Source organism: Pelmatolapia mariae, linkage group LG12 (assembly GCF_036321145.2).
Source record: "Pelmatolapia mariae isolate MD_Pm_ZW linkage group LG12, Pm_UMD_F_2, whole genome shotgun sequence".
Lineage (NCBI taxonomy): Eukaryota > Metazoa > Chordata > Actinopteri > Cichliformes > Cichlidae > Pelmatolapia > Pelmatolapia mariae.
Window position 1 is genome coordinate 2,975,882 of NC_086237.1, and position 24,172 is coordinate 3,000,053.

Consider the following 24,172-nt stretch of genomic DNA (forward strand, 5'->3'; position numbering starts at 1 on the left):
GTAACTCGGCTTGTAACCGTAGCACGTTGGAGCAGTGTGCATCACGTGATAGAGCAGCTGTGTGTATTTGTAGCCTCGCTACCAAACCAGCATTTCATCTCCGAGGAAGTTATCCCAGAGAGAAGTAAAGCAAGTGTGTAAGTTCATCTCTGAATGTTTGTAAAGCGTACCTACGTTAAGCTTAACAACCGATATATGGAGCCTCTTCTCTCTCCCTCTCCTGCTGCTACTTCAATCATGAAACTGATTAATGATCAGCTGATCGGCTTTTCTGTCGCGAGTCCGTCTCTCTTCTTTGTTTTTGGCCCACTTTGCACCAGAAAGAGGAAACCAGCGGCTGAACAACAGCAGCACGTTTAACCTTGATAAGCTGTTGTTAGAATTTATTTAATATTACTTTCTAGACCAGGATCCTTTTCTACGTAGCTGACGGCTGGTAACTGTGCAGGGGCGGATCTAGCAAAGTTTAGCCAGGGGGGCCGATAGGGCATTAACAGGGAAAAGGGGGCACAAAGACATACTTTTCTTTCTTATTCTCATTTAAAATGTCTAGCTTTTAATAAATAATTATCTGAATCTTACACCCAAAGTTTTAATCTGATGTAAAATGTATAGAAGTCCATTACTGTATATAGTAACTGTTAAGTCTAATATACCCTAGTAAGCTATAGTACTTTTTCCTTTGGGAAAGTACCATCTGTGCAGTCTGCAATTCTGTAGAAGAAAGATGTTGAATATATTTAATTATTCTTGAAAAATAATTTATTTCTGTGCATTTTTTTCACACTGCATCAAATTAAAGTTGATTACGTCGATTAAGCATCACGAGGTGGAGGGTGGGGGGTGGTTCCCTTTTTTTTTTTTGCTGGGAGTTTGCAACCCTATTAGTTAGGTTGCTTAATATTTCTGCTAAGTACTCTTTAAAATACCAGAATAGGAAGGATGGAGTAGGTTTAAGTTTATTAGATTGATCAGTGTTGCTGAACTATGAAATATTTTGGGTGCAGTGTATTTTTTACATCCAGGTATAACAGAATAGCTTTAGTGTTGTTGTTTATTTAAACTTGAGTATGAACTTATACAAAATGCAGCAAGATATTAAAAAAAAAAACAGTTTTATTGATTAAAAAACACACTATATCGGATTAATATCGGTATCGGCAGATATCCAAATTTATGATATCGGTATCGGACATAAAAAAGTGGTATCGTGCCATCTCTAGTTGTAACCTTTACAAAACCAGCATCCTGAGAGAATCAGGTGAAGGATGCCCTGAAATGAACAAATAGCTGTGTATTAATGATGGATTTTATCCCTGTTAATCATCTAAGTGTTAATAGCTCACTAATTTACGCAGCATTGGAAATGATCTTTGTTCTACTTAACATCATTTCAGAAAATATCCCAGCAGGAGATGGACTTGGGCATCTGTCACTAAAAGAGACGTTACTGTTACCTGTACACTGTGCTGCCCTGCAGCAGTCACCGGCAGAGGCCAGGCTGCAGGAGCCAGAGGCTCTGACTACTGTGAACCCAACAGAGGAAGCAGCTTTTCATTCAATCTTTTTGACACAAGACTGAATCTGACACGTCAGCGTCCACAGTTCACAATAACCAGCAACACAACACACAATGCAATGAAATTCAAACCTGTCTACAGATTATTTATAGTAGAGACAAAGTAAAGAAAGTTAATTTCTTCTAAATTTGATCCTTTGAACTTAAAAGTGATAAATAAAATCCCTACAAACACCGACATTACTTCTTGTTCTAATTAGATGTATGACTGGGTTATGTTCGATGTCTGAGGAGTAGCACTTCCCTGTGTGAGGGAACCAACAGTGAGTGACTTTGTAGTTTCCAAATAGTTATGAAGTTTGCCATTTTTCAATCTGCAGGTGTGTGCGATGCAGTACGGCTGTCACGGCTTTCTGCAGGGCACATACGTGACAAAACGTCTCCGCTGACCCAAACAGCCCATCCAGTCACGCTCTATTCTGTGACTCGAGCTCATCTCTTACAACAGCCAGCGAGTGACAAAGTGTTCAAATTCTTAATCTTTTCTGCTGCCAGACAGACAAACTCTTCTCAGAAAATCCACCACCACCTCTGTCTGCTTCCCCTCCAACTACAGGGTCAAACAGCATCTCTGACTGTCTTCACTGGTTTGATGTGGTCCTCTTTGGCACAGCTGCTCCTTCAACATATCAAAGTATTCCTGAGGTTGAAGGGAATAAATTACTTTGTTCATCTTCTCACAACATGCCGCAGCATCGGTATTCAAAGTGAGAGGCAGAAAAGCGAGCTGTTGTAGGGCCAACCTGCACGCAAAAGAACAGACAGCCGCGGACGCACCGCGCACAAGCTTTTCATCCAGATGAGCTTTGTGAGCACACACGCTCACACTTAGTGGTGCCCTACTTTGCACTGCATATATTCAATGAGCAGCGTAAGTCATTCATTTCCCTCTACCGAGATTATCCGTTATTCAAGAGAAACCCAATTTACAAAATGTGAAGTAATTAACTGACCCAATCTGAAAATCAGTTTCTATCAGCTTTCACAAGGACATGTGCTCCTCATACACTTTCTAACCTGCCTCTGGACTTTATGTGTAGGTCTGACTGAGAGAAACAGGAAGTCCGTGCTTTAAGCAACACTAAATCTAGATTTGCCACAGTTGCACTTGTCATGCGTCTGTTATTCTGATTAGTGTAATAATTACAGCTGTAAGCAGCTTGGCTGTGGGGAAAGCATCTTCTGCTGTTTATGCTGGGAGTTTACTCTCCCTCCTACCAGGCCACATCCCATTTTCAGCAATATTTAAGCAGGATTATCCACTGCAGAAGACTCTGCTGCCTTCTCTCTTTCTTCTTGTGACTTTATTTCACTCCTACCTCACCAAATTCCTCCACACTCAGCCAGCCCCGACTCTGCCTAACACATTTGTGAGATTATAATAAAAAATCAGCTTCCTCTACAGCTCACCTCGTTCTCCCGTGCGGGGTAGTGAAAATTATATATGCAGCCTCAGACAAGAGGCGTTTCAACACTATTTCAGTCTGTCGTCACTAACGTGTGAAAATAAAGCCACATTTTCAAATACTGCAAACTGCGAATCCCTCGCCTGGGCGTCAGGCCAGATAACAGCAGATCAGATCTCAGGAGCACACTCGGGAGTCCCGCCGTTTGCTCTCACTGTAACTTTGATTTTCCCCCAAACTCCGATCCATCAACGACACCGGCGCTGTGTGCGAGGGCGGGTATGTCAGAAAGGGAAATATAGCATCTCACGTGTGTTATGTGATGAGATACTGTGATTAATTCTCACGGTTAATACTGTGTCAAACCTCTATGTGATATTTGAGCAAAAAATACTGGTTGAGTAATAAATACACTGATTTATTAACCATCCATCCGTCTTCACGTATCAAATTCAGGACAAAGAGCTGATGCTGTTTGTGTTTTGTTCTTTTTAAAGGGTTCATATCTACAATGAACTGCCTCATAGTATAAAATGAATCAGAGTAAGCCCACTGCTGCTGTGCTAGGCTGTCAGACTTTCACTTTACAATTACAGTGGTTACATAAATAAAATTATATCTTTGTTTATTCTTAGTTTTTTCAGGGAAACTCAAAAGCGCAGGGAGGAAGTGAGAGCGTCTTTAGTCATGATTTGTACAAAAGCATACAAAAGAAAATTACAGCTGTTTGCAGCATTACTAACTATTCCTGTTTGTGCTTTTAAATTCAGATACAGCGTTGTGGAGCCAATGGCACCCAGGGAGGGTGTACATCCTGGACAGGGTCACACAATATCACTACTTCATTTTTAAATATCATTCTCATGACAGCACTAGTTATTAATCTGTAATAATAAAGTGAAGTGCCTGTTACTGGCTGGAAGGTGTCATGTTCTTTCTCCCCTCCGCTTATTTCACACTGTGTGTGATTCCTTTTCTCGTTTCCTCTCCTCGCGTCGTAGTTCCTCCCAGGGAGCGGGAGGTGAGCAGAGGAGTCACATTCAACAAACATTCCCTTGCTTCAGAAATTCCGATTGTGCAGCCGATCATCTCGACTTCTGTGACCTTTGGAAACTAAAGGAATGTCTTCTTCTTACCATGGTTTATATACTCAAACTGTGCTGCGTTTGTGTTAGATTTTATGGGTGAAGAACAGAAGAGAAAATCACACACACAACAGTGTTGTTGTTTCTCTCTCTCCTGTTCCTCCTGGTATCAAACTCCGCTCTCCTGAAGGGGTGGAGAAGCACAGCCATCCTGAGGTTTCACATCAGGATCAGCAGGACAAAGACAGGAGATGTAGGCACGTGGAGCTGTGTGTGGTGTTGCTTACTCCTTTTTTATTTGAAAGGGGGGCGATTATTTGTCTCCTAATGTACCGCAGTGCTTGTGCATTTTACATCAGCCTGTTTTCCGTTGTTGAAGTGGACGTCTGCTCTTGTAAGATTTTTTATCGACCGTGGGCGATCGTGGCTCAAGAGTTGGCAGTTCGTCTTGTAATCGGAAGGTTGCCGGTTCGAGCCCCGGCTCCGACAGTCTCGGTCGTTGTGTCCTTGGGCAAGACACTTCACTCGTTGCCTACTGGTGGTGGTCAGAGGGCCCGGTGGCGCCAGTGTCCAGCAGCCTCGCCTCTGTCAGTGCACCCCAGGGCGGCTGTGGCTACAATGTAGCTTGCCATCACCAGTGTGTGAATGTCTGAATGTGTAAAGTGCTTTGGGGTCCTTAGGGACTAAGTAAAGCGCTATACAAATACAGGCCATTTACCATTTATATTGGGAAAGAAATTTAGCAATAAATCTGCGTCCTTTTTATACATTATAGTCACTCCCAATTCCCTACTTTCTGTATCCTACACACTTCAGGGTCCTGCACCCTGAGATTACTGTCATCATTAATCAGTTTAAGCAGGTAAACTGTGCGATGATGAATGAATAAGGGCCAAGATGAACAGCTGTTACTCCTCCATCATTCATTTTGATGCTCCATCCTCTTTTTTACTTCCATCGACTCCCTTTGTGTCTCCACTGTTGCTGTCACAGTACACGTTAGGTCACATTGAGATGGTCTCCCTAAATTTCTGGCAGGCTAATCTTTGGTTGGAAGAACATTAAAATGACAAACGTTGAAGCTGAAGCTTCAGCTCGACTTTGATTCTCTGCACCTGAGCTGGAGGACAAATCATTATTAAAAGAAATCCAAACATTTGGTGTTCTGATCATTGTGCAGAGAGCACTAACACTTCAGTTCAAAGTCTCTGAATGTGTTGGGATTAAGTTTGAAGACATTAGCAAACGATCACATCAGTTTCGTGTCCTATGGGATAAACCTGCAGCAAAATGAGCCTCTGCGCATCCTTACTGAAGGAGTCAGGGGTCCAATCGGTTCTCTCTTAATTTGCCATCTCTTTGTTGTCCCGTCATTATTTATGAAAGCCACAAACTGTTTATAATAAATCTGCTAAATGTTCTAAAAAGAGTGTACAAACACGTGTTTCCAATTTCTGTCTAAACTCAAAAGCTTTCTTGGATGTTGAGGATGGACAAGAGGAGCACTTCAGGCTCAGCCATTTAAATAATGCAATCGATTAAAAACAGGCCTTTTCAAACACACACATGGTTGGGAAAATTACTCAATGTCCCAGAAGGCACAGCACAGAAGCAGGAATATGAAAACCTGGATACAACAGAAGCCTTTAAAGCCTTTTATCCTGACATGTTTGAACACAGGAGACTTCACATCACAGGAGGAGTGTGGTAACTGTGTGTGTAGCAGACATTAATTACAATTAACACAATGAGTCCCATTTACTCCAGTTTGTAAGACTCATCTACTCACAAAGAAAATTCCCTACAGGGTGGCAAACTTCAGCTGGCTAAAAATCAACAACTCAATGTGAAACTCACACATTTTCATATTCAGTGTGACTCAAGTTTGCTTATCTGTGAATAAATGTCCTTAAACCACAGAAATGAAACATCGTTCTTCCAAACGTTGCTTCATTACAAGCATATTTCTGAGTTTTATTCAGTATTAAAAGTAATCCACCCGTGGTAACAGTGCACAAAGTCACTGCCAACAGTTAATTCAGCGTGCCCTTCCATTTCAGTGACAACCATCTGTTTTGTTTTTCTCTTGTAAAACATTTGTTTGTCATTACCGAGCAAAAAAAAAAAATCATGTTTCCAGCACACGTACAGGCAAACGTTCAAACTGCTTTTAGATTACATGTAACATGGTTCATGTGGAAACAAACAAGAAAAGATTGTTGCTATTTATTTTTTTGTAAGATCAAAATTAACATTTTACTCTGAGATCCTCCATAAGCTACAGACGTGTCTACTTTGTCCTGAACTGAAAGGAGCTGCAGGCTGTTTGCCTCGTGTTTCTCGAAACGTGCACGAGCATACAGACTCATAAGAACCTGACAAGCTGATTGGTCAAACTTAGAACTGTTATTGTCAATGGAGAATGAAATTAGGTAAAAAGCTGTAAGATGAGTATTTAAAGAATTTAGTAATAAAGTAACGAGAATGAAAACAATCCACAAGTGGCTAATAAATGTAGAAAAATCATTAATTTTATTGGGGAAAAAAAACAGCTGCTGCATTCACATGGATACTGTTCTTCACCTTTCATTCCTCCTCATCATTGTGCATATCAACACTTCCTGTTTCTCTTTCAAATTAAAAGCCCGTGGCATTTAACTGAAGAGAAAGCGTTCATTTCGACTGCACCTGTGATTAAAACAGAAGTCTGATTTCTGGGTGAGCCTGGCCTCTTGTCTTAAAGTCGTCCCTGTGTACTGCTGCAGTCCAGATTATAGAATATGAAAGAGGAACCTTGCTTGAATTGTACTGCTTTTTAAAAAAATACACATCTCCTAGAAGTAAACATGATCAGTGGAGTTCTTTTGAGATCCGAATCTCGTCCATAGATCCCACTGTTGATCCACTCGAGGTCTGTAAAGAAACACTGTTGTGGATGCTTATTAGCACCTTTCCAAGCGTAATCCTGCAGCTTATATTTGCTGTCTTTGGCATCTCATATCACAGGAATTTGTTTGATAGGAAAACAGGAATCGCTCGTGGCTGTTTTACTTGAAGGAGTGTCTGCAGAATCCCGTTTCCACAAGCGGCGATGTTAAACTGAACTGCAAAAATGTTGAGAATTATTTTTTTAGATTCTTGTTCCACAAACGGAGGATAATCTTTCGCTGCAGGCAACGCTGCAACAGGCACGATTCCCACAGTCGAGGTGACCTTATCGATTTATGAGGACGTGGCCTAAAGTATGTGGACACGTATTAACATTGATCTCAGTTTGTGTTTGTGCCTTTCCTGGTTCGACAGAGGAATGAAATCAAAGTCAGCTCCAGTTAGTGAGGAAGTGCCTGACCTCAATCCCACCCAAACGTTAGCGAGGTGGCGCCTCAAAAAATGCCTGAAAAATGCACTCAATTTAAAAACGTCCAGACAAAGTGGAACTTCTATTACAACTGTTCACACTGTGATGTGACTGGAAGCTCCAGTGGAACATCAAAACTGACCTTGTAGCAAGACTTTTTCCAACTATAAAAGTGCTTTTACTGCACTAGAAAATAATTATAGCAACAATAATTTCATGCATCGTCTTTATAATTTCTAGGTGAGAGCAAAAATACGCTGTTCGTGTCTGAAGAGCTACATGAAATGTGCATGTTCAGTATGTTATATCAATAAATGCACAAGAGTTGAGGAAACTCTTTCCTGCTTTACAACAATAAAGAGGAGGCTGTGTTTCTTTCACCCAGTTGTGCTGTAGGAGTGAAGGCGGCCGTATCGCCTGGCTGCACTGTTTGACTTCACTACGTGTTTTCATCCCTCTGAATTAAAGGCTGCTGCTCTGTCAGACACAGCCAAGCTTGCAGAGATATCGGAGGAGTCCTTTAGCATCAGTGCCTAGAAGCACGGTTTGTGCACTGGGAGGGAGGAGGGCTGGTAGTGGAGCAGCTCGTGAGTTTCTCAGGCAGGTCACTGCAGTTTGAGTTGGGAGGAGGCTTTTTCTTTTATTTTACTTTCACTTGCTGGAAAAGATTGTGTGGGGGATAAAATATGTCCAATCAGAACATTAACTGAAGCTTAATAATACCCAGTGTTTTTAAATCTGACACTAAGGGCTGGTCTTTATATGCATCCATTTGTCACAGGTTTGGACCAAAGCATGGTGACGATGTGGTGTGTTAAGGCGGCTACGCCTAAAACACATTCTCAGTATATTTCTTCGTCACTCACCTTTTTAACTCATGATGTGTTTATACACCTCTCTGCATTTAATCATTAGTTATTCTTAATCTCGGCTCTCTACCACAGCATGTATTTTGTCCTGTCTCCCTCCCCTCCCCTCAACCAATCACAGCAGATGGCTGCCCCTCCCTGAGAGCCTGGTTCTACGTGAGAATCCTTCCTGTTAAAAGGGAGCTTTTCCTTCCCACTGTCACCAAAGCTCTTGCTCATAGGGGGTCATCTGAGCTGGGCTTTTCTCTGTTTTCTCTGTATTGTTGTTTTGAGGCAACTGTTGTTGTGATTTGGCTCCTTATAAAAACAACTGAATTGAAAATCACAGAAAGTACTCGGTTAAGAAAAGAGCTGTAAGAGCTGCTGCTGGTAGTTTAAAGAGATAAAGAGCTCATCTCCAGAGGATGAAACTGGCCGAGGCTTTAGAAACATGCTTCAGGCTGAAAGGTAAAAACTCTTCACACGTTCTTGAATCTGACGAGCCTTCAAGTTTTTAAAGTCTTTACAGAAGGAAAGATTACAATATTATTATAATCAAATATCAACATGTGAAATTTAAAACATTGTTTTCAAGTGGCCTGCAGATTGACTCTGTGAAACGCCCTTGAGTTTAAATATGAGACCTGATACTTGTGTTTGAATCATCTTTACTTGACTGATAAATTCAGTGTTTTGACACAACAGAAGTGCTACTGTCTGCTCATGATCAGGAGAATACCAGGAAGTGTTGAAGTCACTGACCAGGACTGAGCAGCCAGTGGAGAAAAATCAAAGAGGCAATCCACATACATGCAAGTGTTTCTTTGAGAGGCAGAGGTTGTAATCTATACCCGAGCACACCTGATGCCTGCACATATCAGTGCTATGCTCCGAAGACTCAAAAGCATGGCACATGGAAGCAAATTGCAAAAAAAAGAAAAGATCAGGGTACAAAGGACTTACAGATAAAAGGAAGTCATACTGAGTCGACTGTATGTATATGTGTGTATATGTGTGTGTGTGTGTGTGTGTGTGTGTATACATACACATATATATATATATATATATATATATATATATATGTGTATGTATATATATGTATATGAATGACGTGGGATGGTGTGATTTTAGGGGTGAGGGAGTCTGACAAAAGCAGAACTGCTGCAACAGTTTTAAGGTGAACGGCATGTTTTCCTTAAAGCACACTTTCAGGTACGTGCTCTGTTGTTTGGCGGCCGTGTCAGCGTTACCACATAAGCAGTGGAGTGCAAACATGAACCGACCCATGTCAAAAAGGCAGTGTGCATGATACAGGCACAACACTTGTGTAACGGTGTTCAACACACCATTGCTTCTGTTAGTGAGGTGATGCAGCTGGGCTGGAAAGCAGTGCAGGAGGAAGTGGCTGACATGGAGCCACAAACAAAAACAAAAACAAACAAACAAAGAGAAAAAAAACAGACTGACTAATCATCACAAAGCAAGTCCCACTGAGCTCGCTTTGACTTTCTGTACACAAGTGCTGTGAATTAAAGAAAAACTGCTTGTTTTACAGAAAAAAAAGAACAAACCTGGTTGCTTCTCATCACCGTTCACCTGTTTTCACACAGCCTGGTTTTTACAGCCCGACTCTCACAGCTCAGCAGGAAATAAAGGTGCTGAAAGAACCAGCACCTAACCACACACACACACACACACACACACACACACACACACACACTGTGAGGAGGACTGTGACCAACACAAACCATAAGCTTCACCCTTCACCTTTCACTCTGTGTACCTGTGAAGCCCATTTACAGTGGGCGCTGGTTTATTTTAAGTTGCCTGCAGGAAATCCAGCACCTTGGCTCCTGGTGCAAGTTCACACAAAAGAACTTTTCAACATCATGTAAAATACAAAGCTAACAAATAAATAAAATAAATGGCTGCACGCCATCGGCATCCAGCACGGCAAACATACGGCTACCTCGCCTTCTGCAACATCAGGACTAAAAAGTAACAAAAAGTCGAAATTTAAACCTTTGAGACGTGAATGTTTCTAAGATGATGCGCATGGATCCAGTGAGAATCCTGTGCTTTTAAAGACAAATACATTAAAGTTTTGGAAAGTACCCAAGTACTTGTACTCAAACCTACAAGATAACACGCCTGAAAGCTGCGAGTTAACCTCCCGCTGAGCAGGATGAGCCTGGAAAGCAGCGTCACAGCAGCAACAGAAAGAAAAAGGAAAACCTACACATCCGCCATCATCATCCACAGTCCTCGGGTTACAGGACATGACACAGACTAGATGGCTTCAAAGTAAGAAATCCAATCAACACCAAAATATCCCATGATGGGAACCCAGCCAAGAATAAAGCAGCTCTGTGTACAGTGCAAATAATCTCCTACAGCACCTCCGAGGCTCAGCGTTAACCCTTTACTGTTATCTGATATTTCTCATTCCTGTGATGGTGTGCGAGACAAAGCAGCGCACTAGTGCTTCACTTAAACGGCTCCTGGAGCCGGCAAACTCTTACCACCTCACCACAGAAAGTGCTGGTTTGGTTAATCATATTGATTAAGATAAAGTATATCTAGTAGCTCACTGTCAGCTGAATAATATTTTTTTTCCAGGTGTTAAAGCACCAACAGTTAGGTTGAGATGTATTCCTGCCATAAACTGCCATAGAATGGGTCTAATATTACTGACATGCCATTATACAGTCCCGATCAAAGGTTTCAGACTAAGTGTTGTTTTTAATAAACTGCATGCTCAAAAAAATGTTTAGTCTCTCTCCCATTTCTTCTTGTTGCCTGTTGAAGCTCTACTAGAAACCTTGTTACGATCCAACCATGCAAAATGTGATTTTTTTGCCATTTTTCAGGTGGTCTTAAACTGTTGATGGGGACTGTATAAGATATATATCATCACTGATGGATGTATATCAGCATATAAAAAGTATTTATGGATGTTAGAGGCTGATATTCTTCTGCTGAATCACACATTTTGTGCAAGTGTTCAAAGATGGGGTTAACCAGCTGAAACTGTTTAACTGATTGAAGATTTCTTTGCTTCTCTGAGACAAAGAGCGAATAAAATGTGAAACATATCATACCTGTTGAATTTTTTTTGTTGTTTTTTTGTAACAAAGTTGCCTATTGATCGTGCTGATGATTTCATTATCGGTGCTTCACACCAGTTTGACGTCAGGACTCAGACGCTGTGACAGGATCAGAATCACCATCTTTCATTATGTCTGCGCGTTTCTACTATGAAACGACCAAATGAGGCCTCGCCACGGCACCACCTCATGCCTTCCTGTCTGTTAGGAAGCATTTCATAATAAACAAGATGCAGCACTTGTAAATAATGGTGCCAGGGCTCAGCTAAGTGATGGGGTATGGTGGCCTTTAAATTACTTGCATTTTTTCCAGTTTGACAACCAAGTAGGTGAAAATACTTATTTTTGATTGGACTTGTAATGCACATTATTCTCCTTTTTCTCTTTTCCCACATGTCCTGCCTCTCTCTACTTCAACTACACATTAAAAAGACAAGAATCTATTAAAAATAAACTTAAAAGACGACATAAATGTACTAAAGAAGCATGTTTACTGTCGAGCAGCAGCAGATATTTGTATCTCTTTCGCATGTAGCCACCGCATGAAGTGATCAGTAAATTCAGCCTGTGCTCGCGTCCACTCGCTGTTTTCCAAACGTCTTCCTCCCAGTTGAATTCCCGCTGTCTCCTACTGGTCTGACAAAGAGCTTTCACCCACTGCTCTCAATTTAGATTTAAATGAGCATCTGGAATATTTATTTAATCCATTTATATTTAGTAGTTTTGGTATCCCACATACTCAATATTTTATAAATATCATAAATAAGTAATGTGAAACATGTAAATGGGGGAAATTGGTATAAATGCAGGAACGTGTTTAAATGAAACTAGTGAAATTAATTTAATTTGTTCTGTTTGAATTTATTTTATTGCATTATGTGGATATTTTTAATATTTTTAACACTGCGCAGAGACCAGAGAAAATTCAGCAACTCAAATAGTTGATTTAGTAGTGCTGTGATCACAGTTATGCTTTGTTTAGCATTAATGTGGATCAGTGATGTGGTTTGTAGTGTTTGTGTGGAGGAGCTCGCCGCCATCATCGGCCGGTGTTCGTGGTTCAAATGTTCATTAAATTCTCTCAGTCTGCGGCGTACGAGGCACAAGATCAGCTTTTCATAGTTACACTTTCTGCTGATTTATTCCATTTTAACTTAAAATTAGATCACCAATTTTGCTACACAATTTTATTTATCTAACTCTTTAATGAGCTGCTCAGTTTAAGTACTGCCGTCTTTACATGAGGTGATGAAATAACACTTTCTTCAAATAAAGTCAGTTTTTCAGGATTTACTGTGTGTAACTAGATCATTGAAAACATTAAATGACTGTTGTTAGAGTTTTGCTGGACGTTTGTTTCATCATATTTCTGGTCCTGTACGCTCAGCACAGCTCACAGCTTTCACAGATGCTTTCCTTTGTCCTTCTTTTCTTTGATTTGTTAGAAGTTAATTCCTTAAATGAGACAAATCAGATAATGAGATCATGCCTCTGTCCTCTGCCACTAAAGAATGAGCAGACCGCCTGATGAACCGGCCTCTGATAACGTCTCTCAGCTTTCTTACTGAGAGCGCTGGTGCTTATCAGCACAATCAGTCTCTCGTGTTTTCTTAAAGAACATCTGTTATCTGTTAAAAAACAGGCAAAGAGCCAAGACAGAGCTTTATCCCACAGCACCAACTCTCTCAGCTGATGCTAAACTAACTCGAGCCACATTTGGATGGGATTAGCATTACTGAGGGAGGTGAGGATTGAAATTTACTCTGCTTCTTGGTAATTTACCCTATTACTACAGACAACGTGATAACCATCGGAAAATTAGGTGACAGTCAAAAACTCTCCATTGAATTATCTCACAGTCAAGCTCACAGATGTCTATGAAACAGAGTTTATTATATATACACATATTAAATGAGTTAATGGGGTTTTGTGTTGTAAAGTGTCACCGTTTGAGATCCGCACTCGTCCATCCATCCATGATCCAAGCTGTCACGGCCTGTTAATCACTAACGACAACATGCAAAGTTTACAGTCATGGACGAATAATTGAATCAAGTTATTTATTTACCTCATTATTATTTTTTATGCATTTTTTAATTTCTATAATCTCTTTACTGAATTACATCAGAAATAATAGTTATGGCCTCTGCCCGCACCAAGCCAAATTTCTTTTTGGGATTGCTCAAACTTCCAGGTGAATAAATATCCCTACATTTTGCAGCTTGCTAGCACGGGGAAATGGAAACAAAATTGTAGTTGAGGAACTTTAAATTGAGCAACTAATTGCCTGCAACATACTCTGCTCTTTCTTCAGGATGGCTTTTATCATCAGGTTTTAGTATGCAGGAGCATGAAGGCAGAGAAAATGAGTTTTAGAGCAGCAATCAGGACAAATGCGTCTACTGGCACACCGACGTGTGGAGAAAAGGCAAAAGAAATGCAACACTAAGCACGTCTGTCACAAGTTCAGATCTCATCATAAAGTAAGCACAAACTGACGCGGGCCCACGAGCACAGCATGCGTATGACTTAAACCCAGTATCTCACCTCTGTTTACCCCACAGCCAGAGGGAGAGGACTCTGCTCCACCCGAGTCAGTCATCACCCTGCTCCGCATTTTTAAGCCCTTTTTAAAAATTGCAGGTGAAGCGATTCTATGTTTTAATATAGACTTTGTTGTTCCTAAACACACGGTGAGTCAGTGGTTTCATCACCCTTCCTGAGCACGGTTCTCCTTCACAGTCCAAGTGATGCATTACATTTTCCAACAGTGGCAACAATGACATTTATTTGGTATAAATAGAGGGCAAAATTTGCATTTACAGCTCCCTGTTGCAGTTCGTAGCATTAATAACAACAGTTAGAGCAGCGGCAGAAGTCAGAGTAGAAGTAAAAGCAGCAGCAGTACAGGGAACAAAATCTAATTAACTGCTTTCACTGATAACTACGAATAAATGCTGAAATGCTAACAAGTGACCTAAACTCCTGTTGCCAACATTTACATTTTTCATCAACATCAACATTCATTTTTTTAATGGTTTTTTTTGTGAGCGTCATTTTTACATCTCTAAAAAATTGCAACTGTTGTATTTGTGTGAGCCACACGATGAAGCCTGGACTCTGTACCTTCACAGACGTAAATGAAAGTTTCATTTTTCGGGAGTTTGCTTTTTAGACAATTTGGGCTGGACACAAGTAGTTAACAAAAAGATTTAATTATACGGAGAAGCTTCACAACAAACCCTCCACAGTGACCTCACGGGAGTGTCACACCATTAGTTGATAAGTAAGAGAATACAGCAGGAACTATCGTGGTTGTGCCTCCTACCTTGTAGCTGGTAATCCACAGAGATGTCCAAGGGAGTCTGCAGCAGAGCTGACCTGCGGTAAACCACGTGGACCCTGCCCTGGTCCTCCAGCTCCTGAGTGCCTTTCTCCAGCGGCTCGATGAAGTACTCATCCGATTCGGTGCGAATCATCCCAGCCTGCAACAGGTTAGCAGGTCAGTGACTGTGTAGAACTTGTGCAGTGCATTAGCATGTTTCATTACTGAGAGCGAGCATGGATAGACCCAGAAACCTCATTGCTCTGATAGCATTAGTTTTATTAAGAGATAATTAAAATCTTCATGCCCCACAAAATCCCCCCATCATGTATTAATAATCTAGAAACTTTGTGACAGTGTTTTCATGTAATTGTAAATTAATGCCTCAGTCTTTAAAATCCAACTAGAACATCTGCTGAACGTCAAATGCCCCTAATTTGTTTCTTATCCCACTTATATACACAGAGAGATGAAACCATGACACCAGAATGTCCTACTGAACAATATTAAAATTAGAAAAATGCATAAAATATAGGATACAATACAAAGCAAAGGCAGACGCACTAATGTAATATTTAGTAATTTATTCAAGAGAGAATCTGGGCCTCTCATTAACTGCTTGGTATGTGCAGGACTCTTTTTCTTTGCCATTATTAAATATTGTTGTGACTCTTTTTCTTCAGCTTTCTGTTTGCAATTATCACCTTGTTACCCAACAAAGGCTGGTGGTGGTCCTGCAGCGCGCTGTATCGTTAGTAACACATTGGCACAAAATTGCTTTGTGATGGCTACCTGCCAACCTCAGATTTCCTGCAATAAGAAGCCAGTCATGTCTGTTGTTTATGGCGGATATGAAGGGTCACGCTGTCCGGCTAATGCAATAATGCCCAAACAGACCGAATGTACAACCCATCAAGACCAAATGATGGTCTGAAAAAGGTGTTACACGCTGACATAATAAGGTCAATGCTAAACAACCTAAAACCACTTCTGTGGAATTACTGTGAATTTACAGCTTTTTCCTTAAAATTATGCTTTCTGGAATGCGAAATTCATCTAGATTATAAGCTGAAAAATGTAATCAAAACCAAGGTCCCAGATTCTGACTTTCATAAGAAATAAGCCACAATCCTTAAAAATAAAAAAGAGAAAGGCTTGAAATGTTTAATGTTATCTGTAACGAATAGAAAACACATCACAGTTTTATTCTTTAAATTAAAATGCAAAGCAGGAACTTTCTCAGAGGCAGCAGTAACTTATGTGTCTGCACGCGCCCTCCCTACCAAGCACACATGTGCAGTGGAGAAAGCAGAGAGAGCAGCAGCAACAACAGAATATGACATTAATTCATTAAGAGTACGAAGCGAGCAGCTGGGGTGGAGATGGGCTGCAAACCGGCTTACAGGGGTGCAGCAAATGTGAGTAGGCTAACTAATGCTACACTCGGTTTTCTATGCTCCAAAACTACAGTCACCCATATGAGAGTGTGTGACATTAAGTGAGCATACACACTCTGTACACACAGTATGCAGACACATCGTGTTAGTGCTCTGTCAATCGGTCCTGCTGCGCTGAAACTCCTGTCTGGCCTAAACTCCCTCTGGCCTCTTCACTAGCAGTCTGGTGGACTGTGTGCTAATGTTGTTAGCGACCAACCCTCACTCTCAACTCATTTCCCACTTCCTGAGACCCCAATCAGCTGGCACTCTATCCCCTCCTTTACACAAACTACAGGATGGATCCCAAATTAAATTCTTAGTTAAATTTACGTGCAGCATTGATAGTGTCTGACTGTGTAAGTGTCCCAGTTGAAAGACTAAACCAATAAACTGAATATTCGTATCTGAAGTGTGCTGCAAGTGAAATGAAATTAAAACGTCTGGCAGCCACATGACGTCTGGGGGAGAAGCTCAGCGCTGTTTAATGCAAGTTTACTTCTGGAAACAGAATAAGATTCATATGATTAAGTACAATAAACCAGGTTATGATGCAGAAACGTGTCACGTATGAACTGGCTCATTTAATTGGCCATCTGTCACTTGATGTGATTATAGGAGCAAAAATAGTGAAATACGATAAACATGTGAGTGTGTTGGTTTTACTGCGTGACAGAGCTCAGACTTGGTTCACTGCAGGGAAAAAAACCTCCTTAGTTATCTTTAGAGAAACGGCGAGGTGGAGGTTAAACTCACTCATCGTGCCATATAAACCGACTCTTTGCCTGATTCGGGGTCATTTGGTGTCACAGTCACTGTTAAAACCTTCAGCTTATGCAACAAACACGGTCCGTGTTTCAAAAGATGATGAGGATTTTTATGACATCTCCAATAGAAATGTGGTCTCTGGACATTTCTGCAAAGACAAATCTAAAGTTTGCACAGATGACACTCAAGAAACAGGAAAAGAAGAAAGACCGAGCCAAAAACAAACGACAGTGTGCACAGTTCACCAAGGAAACTGTTTTCACCATTTCTGACTTCACTTGTCTAAGCAGACACTAACAAATAACATAAGATAAATTACAGCTCGTTGAGTAGCAGACACAGACGTGCAGAAATGATTTTTTAACTGCATCAGTGTTTATGTGATCCCAACAAAGCAAAAATAACACACGCAGAAGATAAACGCTTACATTCAAGTGAACTCTGGATGACAGCTGCAGCTGATCAGAACAAATGGAAAGAAGAAGAAATATCCAGCGATTCCTGACGCGTCATCCTTATCAAAGAGAGTAAGTAATATGGTGGAGTTTGTAAGATAAAACCTCTTACATCAGATTAATGTTATAGACGTGCTCCACTGCCGTCTGTTTGAAAAGTTTACATTTTTCTGCTCACTTGAACACGTTTTCTCCTCAGCTTATTTATCGCACACCTGCAGGCGCCTGCTTGCAAACAGATTCTAAATATTCTGTACGTCAGCGTGCATTATCAGGCCAGAGTGCGATTTACCTGCTGTTCACCAAATCCTCACAGGAACTGGCATCCTGTGACCAGGTCAGCACATTCTCCGCCATGATTTATTCCTGACAGAACCGAGAACCACCTCGTCATCTTTATTTACTCTGCGCTCATCCACCACTCGGAATCCTCAGCTCAAAACCAAAGAGGCTGGAATCTTGACAGTAACTGAGCCTGCAGGCATATCTTGAACTGAAGTGAGATTCATGCACCGTAGCTCTTTCTTATTTACCAACGGCAGGTGAAAGCCGAGAAAGAAAGATAGCTGAACATCTCAGAATGTACGGGGCTCGGATACCGCCAGCTCTTTCCATCTGTGAGGTTCTTTAAGGGTCTTTGACAGGTCACGCTTCTCTATTTAAGTTCAGCCGAGCAGAGGCAGACTCCAGATCTGAATCTCTGCTCTCACACTCATAATAAATTGAGGTGCCTGTCTTTTAAAGGTGAAGCTGGAGGATCGTGCTAACAAACTGACTGACAGATAATTGGATAAAAGCTGTTTTTCTATCAAGGGAAGCCACTCAAGTCTGACCACTTATGAAGTATTTCAGCAGCTGAAAATGTCACCTTCTTATTCAGACACAGCAGAGCAAACAATAAAAACCAAAATCACAGAGGGGCGTGTGTAATTAGACCGGGAGCTGACATTTGAATCATTTTAATTTTTGATTAAAGCCGCGTTTAAGAACAACACTCCACAGGGGAGCGTTCGGAGGATCTCAAAGAAACTAAAGCTTGAAAGAAAACAACAGTGATCGTCTGAGCTTTTACTTAACAACAGCTTTTTGTTGATAAACTAGTTTCTATCTCAACTCTGTACTGTTGTCTCCATGGTTTCTAAACCTATTTATCTAAGAACAGGCAGAAGTGAAGCAGAGAGAAGAGAGTGGCTCGTTGCATCCTACCACGCTTTAATGTAAACACTCAGAAACACCGGTGTGTGAATATCTACCAGAAACACGCTCACTGCATCTTGAAGCTACAATCCTGCCCTGACACAGTGAATAAAGCGTTTAAGCGATCCACGCCGACCACAGGAAGTGCTGAGCTCTCTGATTTTGAATTGAGGAATAAGCAGTTGGATATATATGCTGCTGTCCTGAAATTAAATTGACATCTATCCCTGAAAAGCAGAGAAATTGCAGAAAAATGCACCGCTTTTCATGCTTTTTCTTCCAAACACTGAAAACAGAACAGTCCTGAAATGAATTTAAGCTTTGTGTAAATTTCTATCTTCTTTCTGGCAAGGATGAGCTCGGAGAAGCGGTGATGCATTCAGGAAAGGTAAATTAGAAATCATAGCACGCTGAATGTGTCTCGAACAAATCCATCCTTCCATTTTCTTCTGCTTATTCAATTCAAGGTAGCTGGAAGCGGGGGTGGTGGGGATGGTAGGGGGTTGGGTGGGGAAAGGTTGGCAGAGCCTTTCAAGGCTGCTGTAACAAATACTTTTAAACTAAACTCCATTACAGTGATGCCATCTCCTCTAACACTGCTGCACAAGTTACAGCCAGCCGAGCCATCTAATGAGTCTTATTTAACAAAAACAGGTCAAAGGGGGAACAAGACAGAAGACCGGGGCTTTGTTAGGTTTATGGGCATTAAATGCATGTTGAGGCAGATATTATTAGAAGGAAATTAAATTCTAGTTTGAGTCCATTACTGCCTGGTTTGCATAACTACCTAGGGCTGGACTGCTAATCTGGCATACCGGGCATTTTCCCGGTGAGCCGACGCACTTTTTGGCCGATGGGCCGTCCTGAAGGGTCAGACCTCTTAACGTGACGGTGCCTCTGCCTACCTTCGCTGAGCGATCACGGTGGGACGTCTAGACCAAAAACACCAGGGCTGATGTTTGTCCCAGTCCAGCCCTGGGTGTGTTTCCTCACATTAAAAAAAAATACTGAAAACTTCCAGTGCTGCCCCTCGGGCTCCTGGTTGACACACCTATGGTATCAATTTGAAATCCTACATCGCCTTGTTCTCAGGTTATCGCATTCACATGATGAAAACATAATCTGAACTTGAGGTCAAGGTCACCGGGATTCAAACTCATCAGATTTGTAGTAGTTCCACCTACAGTATCAATCTGAAGCTCCTGGATCGCCTACTTCCAGAGTTATCACATTCATAAACTTAGGCTCCACGCCGCCCACCCGTCTGCTTCCCCGGCGGGGTGACAACTGTACCCCATCAGCCTCTTACAGCTGGGGGGTAAAAGCACATATTGTGTGCCACCTGCCAGCTTGTCTCTATGATGTTGTCATTGAACCACAGCATTCGCTTTAAACTCAACGTGGCCTTAAGAGACACACACCAACCTTTCTGAACAAAAGGGCACAGAGTTGTGCAGTGTCTCGTATGTATCAGTGTGTGTTTTTTTCAAGTCATAGGTGGCTGTACATGAAAGGATTAAGGACACACTGCAGCGTTTCTTTTCACCTGCAGGAGCACTATGGCGTCTTTTCATTTAATTTATCGTCTCAGACACGAGGATGCCAGTGAGAGCTTCGGCATTCAGATAAAAGTCATTGAATAAGCTAGTAAACATGGATTTTGAATGCTTTTTTGAGAACAGAAATGTGGTGTTCCTATGCCAGCTGAAACACTGGCCCTAGGGTCCTCTCTAGTTGGACACATGCACAAAACACCTCATCCGAAACACGTCCAGAAGGCATCTTAGTCAGACGCCTGGCTCGTCTCAATGCAGAGGAGTAGTGGCTCCACACTGAGCCTCTCCAAAAACACTTCTTTATCCAGTGTCTCACAGAGAGCCCAGGCACCTTTCAGAGGAAGCTCATCTTCACCACTTATATTCACAATCTTGTTTTTGGTCGATACACATGCTCGTGGCCGTAGGTTCAGCCTACACACTCATCTCCGTCTTCACCACAGCAGAGCAGCAGTATCTATCCCTATGGATGCTACATCAAACCTTAGAAATCCAGATCCAGACATATTATTACATTATTCAGAAACTATGTCACTCATTCACAGTGAAAAATCTCATTGTGACATCTTCAGATGTCCTGAAACACCAAGAACTAACAGCTGCTGACTGGTTCGACTACACCTCACAGCTCCAGTATAAACCACAATATAATTTCAATTCAGCTCAACGCTGGAAATCAATCATTTGAATTATCATGTCAGGAAAGTCATGTCCAATCAATATGCACTTACTGGTCCCGTGTACCTGCTCGAGGGGTGAAACATGACCAATGAGGGGGTCTCAGGTATTCAGTAATGTGAAACTAGGTGATCCGTGTTTAAGTAACAGCCACTTCTTTCCATGGGTGAAGGTTTTCCAGCAGAACATTCTCATCTGTACTGAGATGATCAATGTTATTCACTGCATCTGGTTTCTAGTGTATATTTGCTCATTTCTATTCAATCATAGGTCAAACGTAGCAGAGTCAGGATATAACTCAGCTCAGCATCATTATCTGTGTTTCAGCTGCTGTCAGAGCCCAAAATAGTAATAAATTAAAAACTAAAGCACACACCGAGTTTCTCATATTTAGAAAAAAAAAAGGATGGTTAACTTTAGAATATATTTGGATGATTTTACCTGGAGAAACACAACATAATTATCTCTTTTAGGAGAATTGAAGTGTGATAACTTGAGGCCAGAACTTAGCATAAAACATCATGAAATGTCTCCGGCAGCAGGAATTCAGAGGAACTGAAGCTAATCCAAGAAAGGAAATAAGCATTGTTGCACCCTCAAGCTTGCATGCCTACCTTGAAAAGCTTTTTGGTGTTTCTGTTAGTCTACACCTGTTATTTCATGCCTAATTGATGATAATAGCCAGCAGTGAGCTTGTACAGCCGGGTGTTTTCCTCACACTTCTGTCTGCAGATGGTCCAAAAGCTTCAAACTGCAGCTTTCTCCTGGTCACGAGTCCCACATTTAATGAGCTTATATCACAAGTGAGGAATTTTTAATGCATTTTGAAGGCTCGTGTAAGGTAAGGAACCGTTACCTGGTCTGAACTGAACTCAGCTAACAGGCTCTTGATCAGATGATTCAGGTGGACAACTGTCAGACATCAGAACATGAAAACTGCAGCTGCAAACGGCCTCATAAAAAAACAAAAAACATGTTTGATAAAATAACCTTAACACATTGCATACATAAATACACACACATATAATTCCCCTCTCACCCCTGCGGGCGGTCTATCCTTCAAGCTCGGGTCCTCTACCAGAGGCCTGGGAGCTTGAGGGTCCTGCGCTGTATCTTAGTTGTTCCCAGGACTGCTCTCTTCTGGACAGAGATCTCCGGCGTTGTTCCCGGGATCTGCTGGAGCCACTCGCCTAGCTTGGGAGTCACTGCACCGAGTGCTCCGATTACCACTGGGACCACTGTTACCTTCACCCTCCACATCTTCTCCAGCTCTTCTCTGAGCCCTTGGTATTTCTCCAACTTCTCGTGTTCCTTCTTCCTGATATCGCTGTCATTCAGAACTGCTACATCTATCGCTACGGCTGTCTTCTTCTGTTTGTCTACCACCACTATGTCCTATAGCCACCACCATTTTGTCCGTATATCTATCTATCTAAGACAAATATTTTAAAATGATCTTAGGTAGTGCTGTGCTTCTGATCACTCGGTTTCCTAATTCAATTGCTGATCAAATACAGTTTAGAGGTAATAAATTAAATTAAAGTAATACATTAAAAATGTAAACACAGTGGTGTCACTCTTGCACACCGAGTTTCTCTCATTTCAGTGTGTGACCCTTCAGGCTGGGCTTGTGGATATCGGGTATGCAGCTAACATTAACGTGTTAGCTAATGCCGGCTAGGTTAACATGTCAGCTACTGTTCATGTGCTCAGCTGATAGTGAGGGGAGGGGCTGCGTACCTGTCTGGAGGTGCTGTGTGATGTAGTTTCACCTGGATGAGGCAAAGACAACACTGATGGTATCTATACGGTTGTAAATGAGTATCCAAAAGTAATTTTAGCATGAATTAGTATCTGAGACTCTTTTTCTGGTTTTTGGCTCGGGACAGCTGAGTCTCAGTGTCTCTTGAATTTGGGGGTCAAAGCTAAAAGGAATTGTAACCTTACAAAAGACATTTTTTGCCTTAATTTCAACAACATTTGGCACAAATCTTTATTACGATAAAATAGCAACATTATTTGAAATCCCTGTGACAAAATGTTCTGCAAAAGCAGCTTTCTGCCCTTTCACAGGGAAGATCTGCAGAGCAGCAAAGGTGTAAGGTGGCCTTTTCAAACCACTTAATCAGAGAGAGACAAAATATTACTGAGTGTGATCATTTTAACGTATTTCTTCCTCTGAGACCTTCTTGATTTTAAAACACAGTGATCAGTTAAAGAAACACCTAAGACACCATTCAGAGCCAGACCACAGAGACCAACATTTCTGAGCAGATACAGCATAACATCAGACCAACTGTCATCCATCCAGAGTTTACAGCGAGCACTACAAACCTAAAGACTTCTGCACAGGCTGAAACAGTTCCACTCCTAACTTTTAATGTCACTGAAATTGCTTATTTAGAACCAAACTATCTTCGTGAGAGCTGAATCAACACAGGCTATTGATGAAGAGGCAGCTGATAACCTTTGTGATCAAATTCAGTCTGTAGCTTTCTGATGATTAAAGTTTAACAGCTCCGTGTCGTCTCCTGCGATGGCCTACCCGATGATAAGTGCTGCTTGCTTTTCTTTGTGGTGAGTCTCTGTCATTTAATCAATAGCCCAGTTTAGTTAGTTCACTGTGATGAAAGGTTTCATAATCGCATTCTATCGATTTACATTTTACACAGACGGGTGCTCAAATTGATCACAGGTCATTTGTTGACTCCCGTCTGTGAGCTGTCCTCCAAGTAACTTTTACTGAATGCTGTGGATAAAACGTATAAAACACTGATGTATGAAAACTAGACATGAGCTGTTCTCTTAGGTTTTAATATGACTACAACAGTTTAACTTTATGAATTCCTGTTATTTTTTAGGGTTTTTCCACTGCGGCATTACTATGATGAGCCAGATTATGAAAATTAAAATCTAAATTTGAGTTGAAATCTTGATGCTCATGGTTTAAACCAGTTCAGTCCCTCTTTTGCTCTTCACGCAGACTTCTCACCTGCAGGCAGCCAAACCCTCCTCAGACTGCAAACAACACCCAGAATAATCCCAGGGCCATAAATCATGCCTATTCATGATTAGGATCATATTCATAAGAACACGACTGTTTACAGCAGAGGTATGCAACCTGTTTTGTGCCACAGACCGGTTTATGTCCGACAATACTTTCACGGACCGGCTTTTAAACTGTTGCGTATAAATACAATAAAATAAAACCGGTATCGGTATCAAAGAAAAGGAAGATTTATTCATAACACACGGGAAAAGACCCAGGGAAACCAAGTTAATGATAAAAACCCTGAAAACCATACATTTGACACCCGAGCCTCAACTCTTGCGGCCCGGTACCAAACGACTCACAGACTGGTACCGCTCCGTGG

At 41.4% G+C, this 24,172-nt stretch overlaps 1 protein-coding gene across 1 annotated transcript in view; it reads right to left on the reverse strand.

The window, feature by feature from the left end:
* adamts3 (ADAM metallopeptidase with thrombospondin type 1 motif, 3) overlaps positions 1 to 24,172 on the reverse strand; it is a 149,347-nt gene that overhangs the window by 103,010 nt on the left and 22,165 nt on the right. The window contains exon 4 of the mRNA XM_063490591.1: positions 14,712 to 14,868. Within this exon, the coding sequence (XP_063346661.1) occupies positions 14,712 to 14,868 (157 nt within the window). The remainder of the gene's footprint in view (positions 1 to 14,711; positions 14,869 to 24,172) is intronic.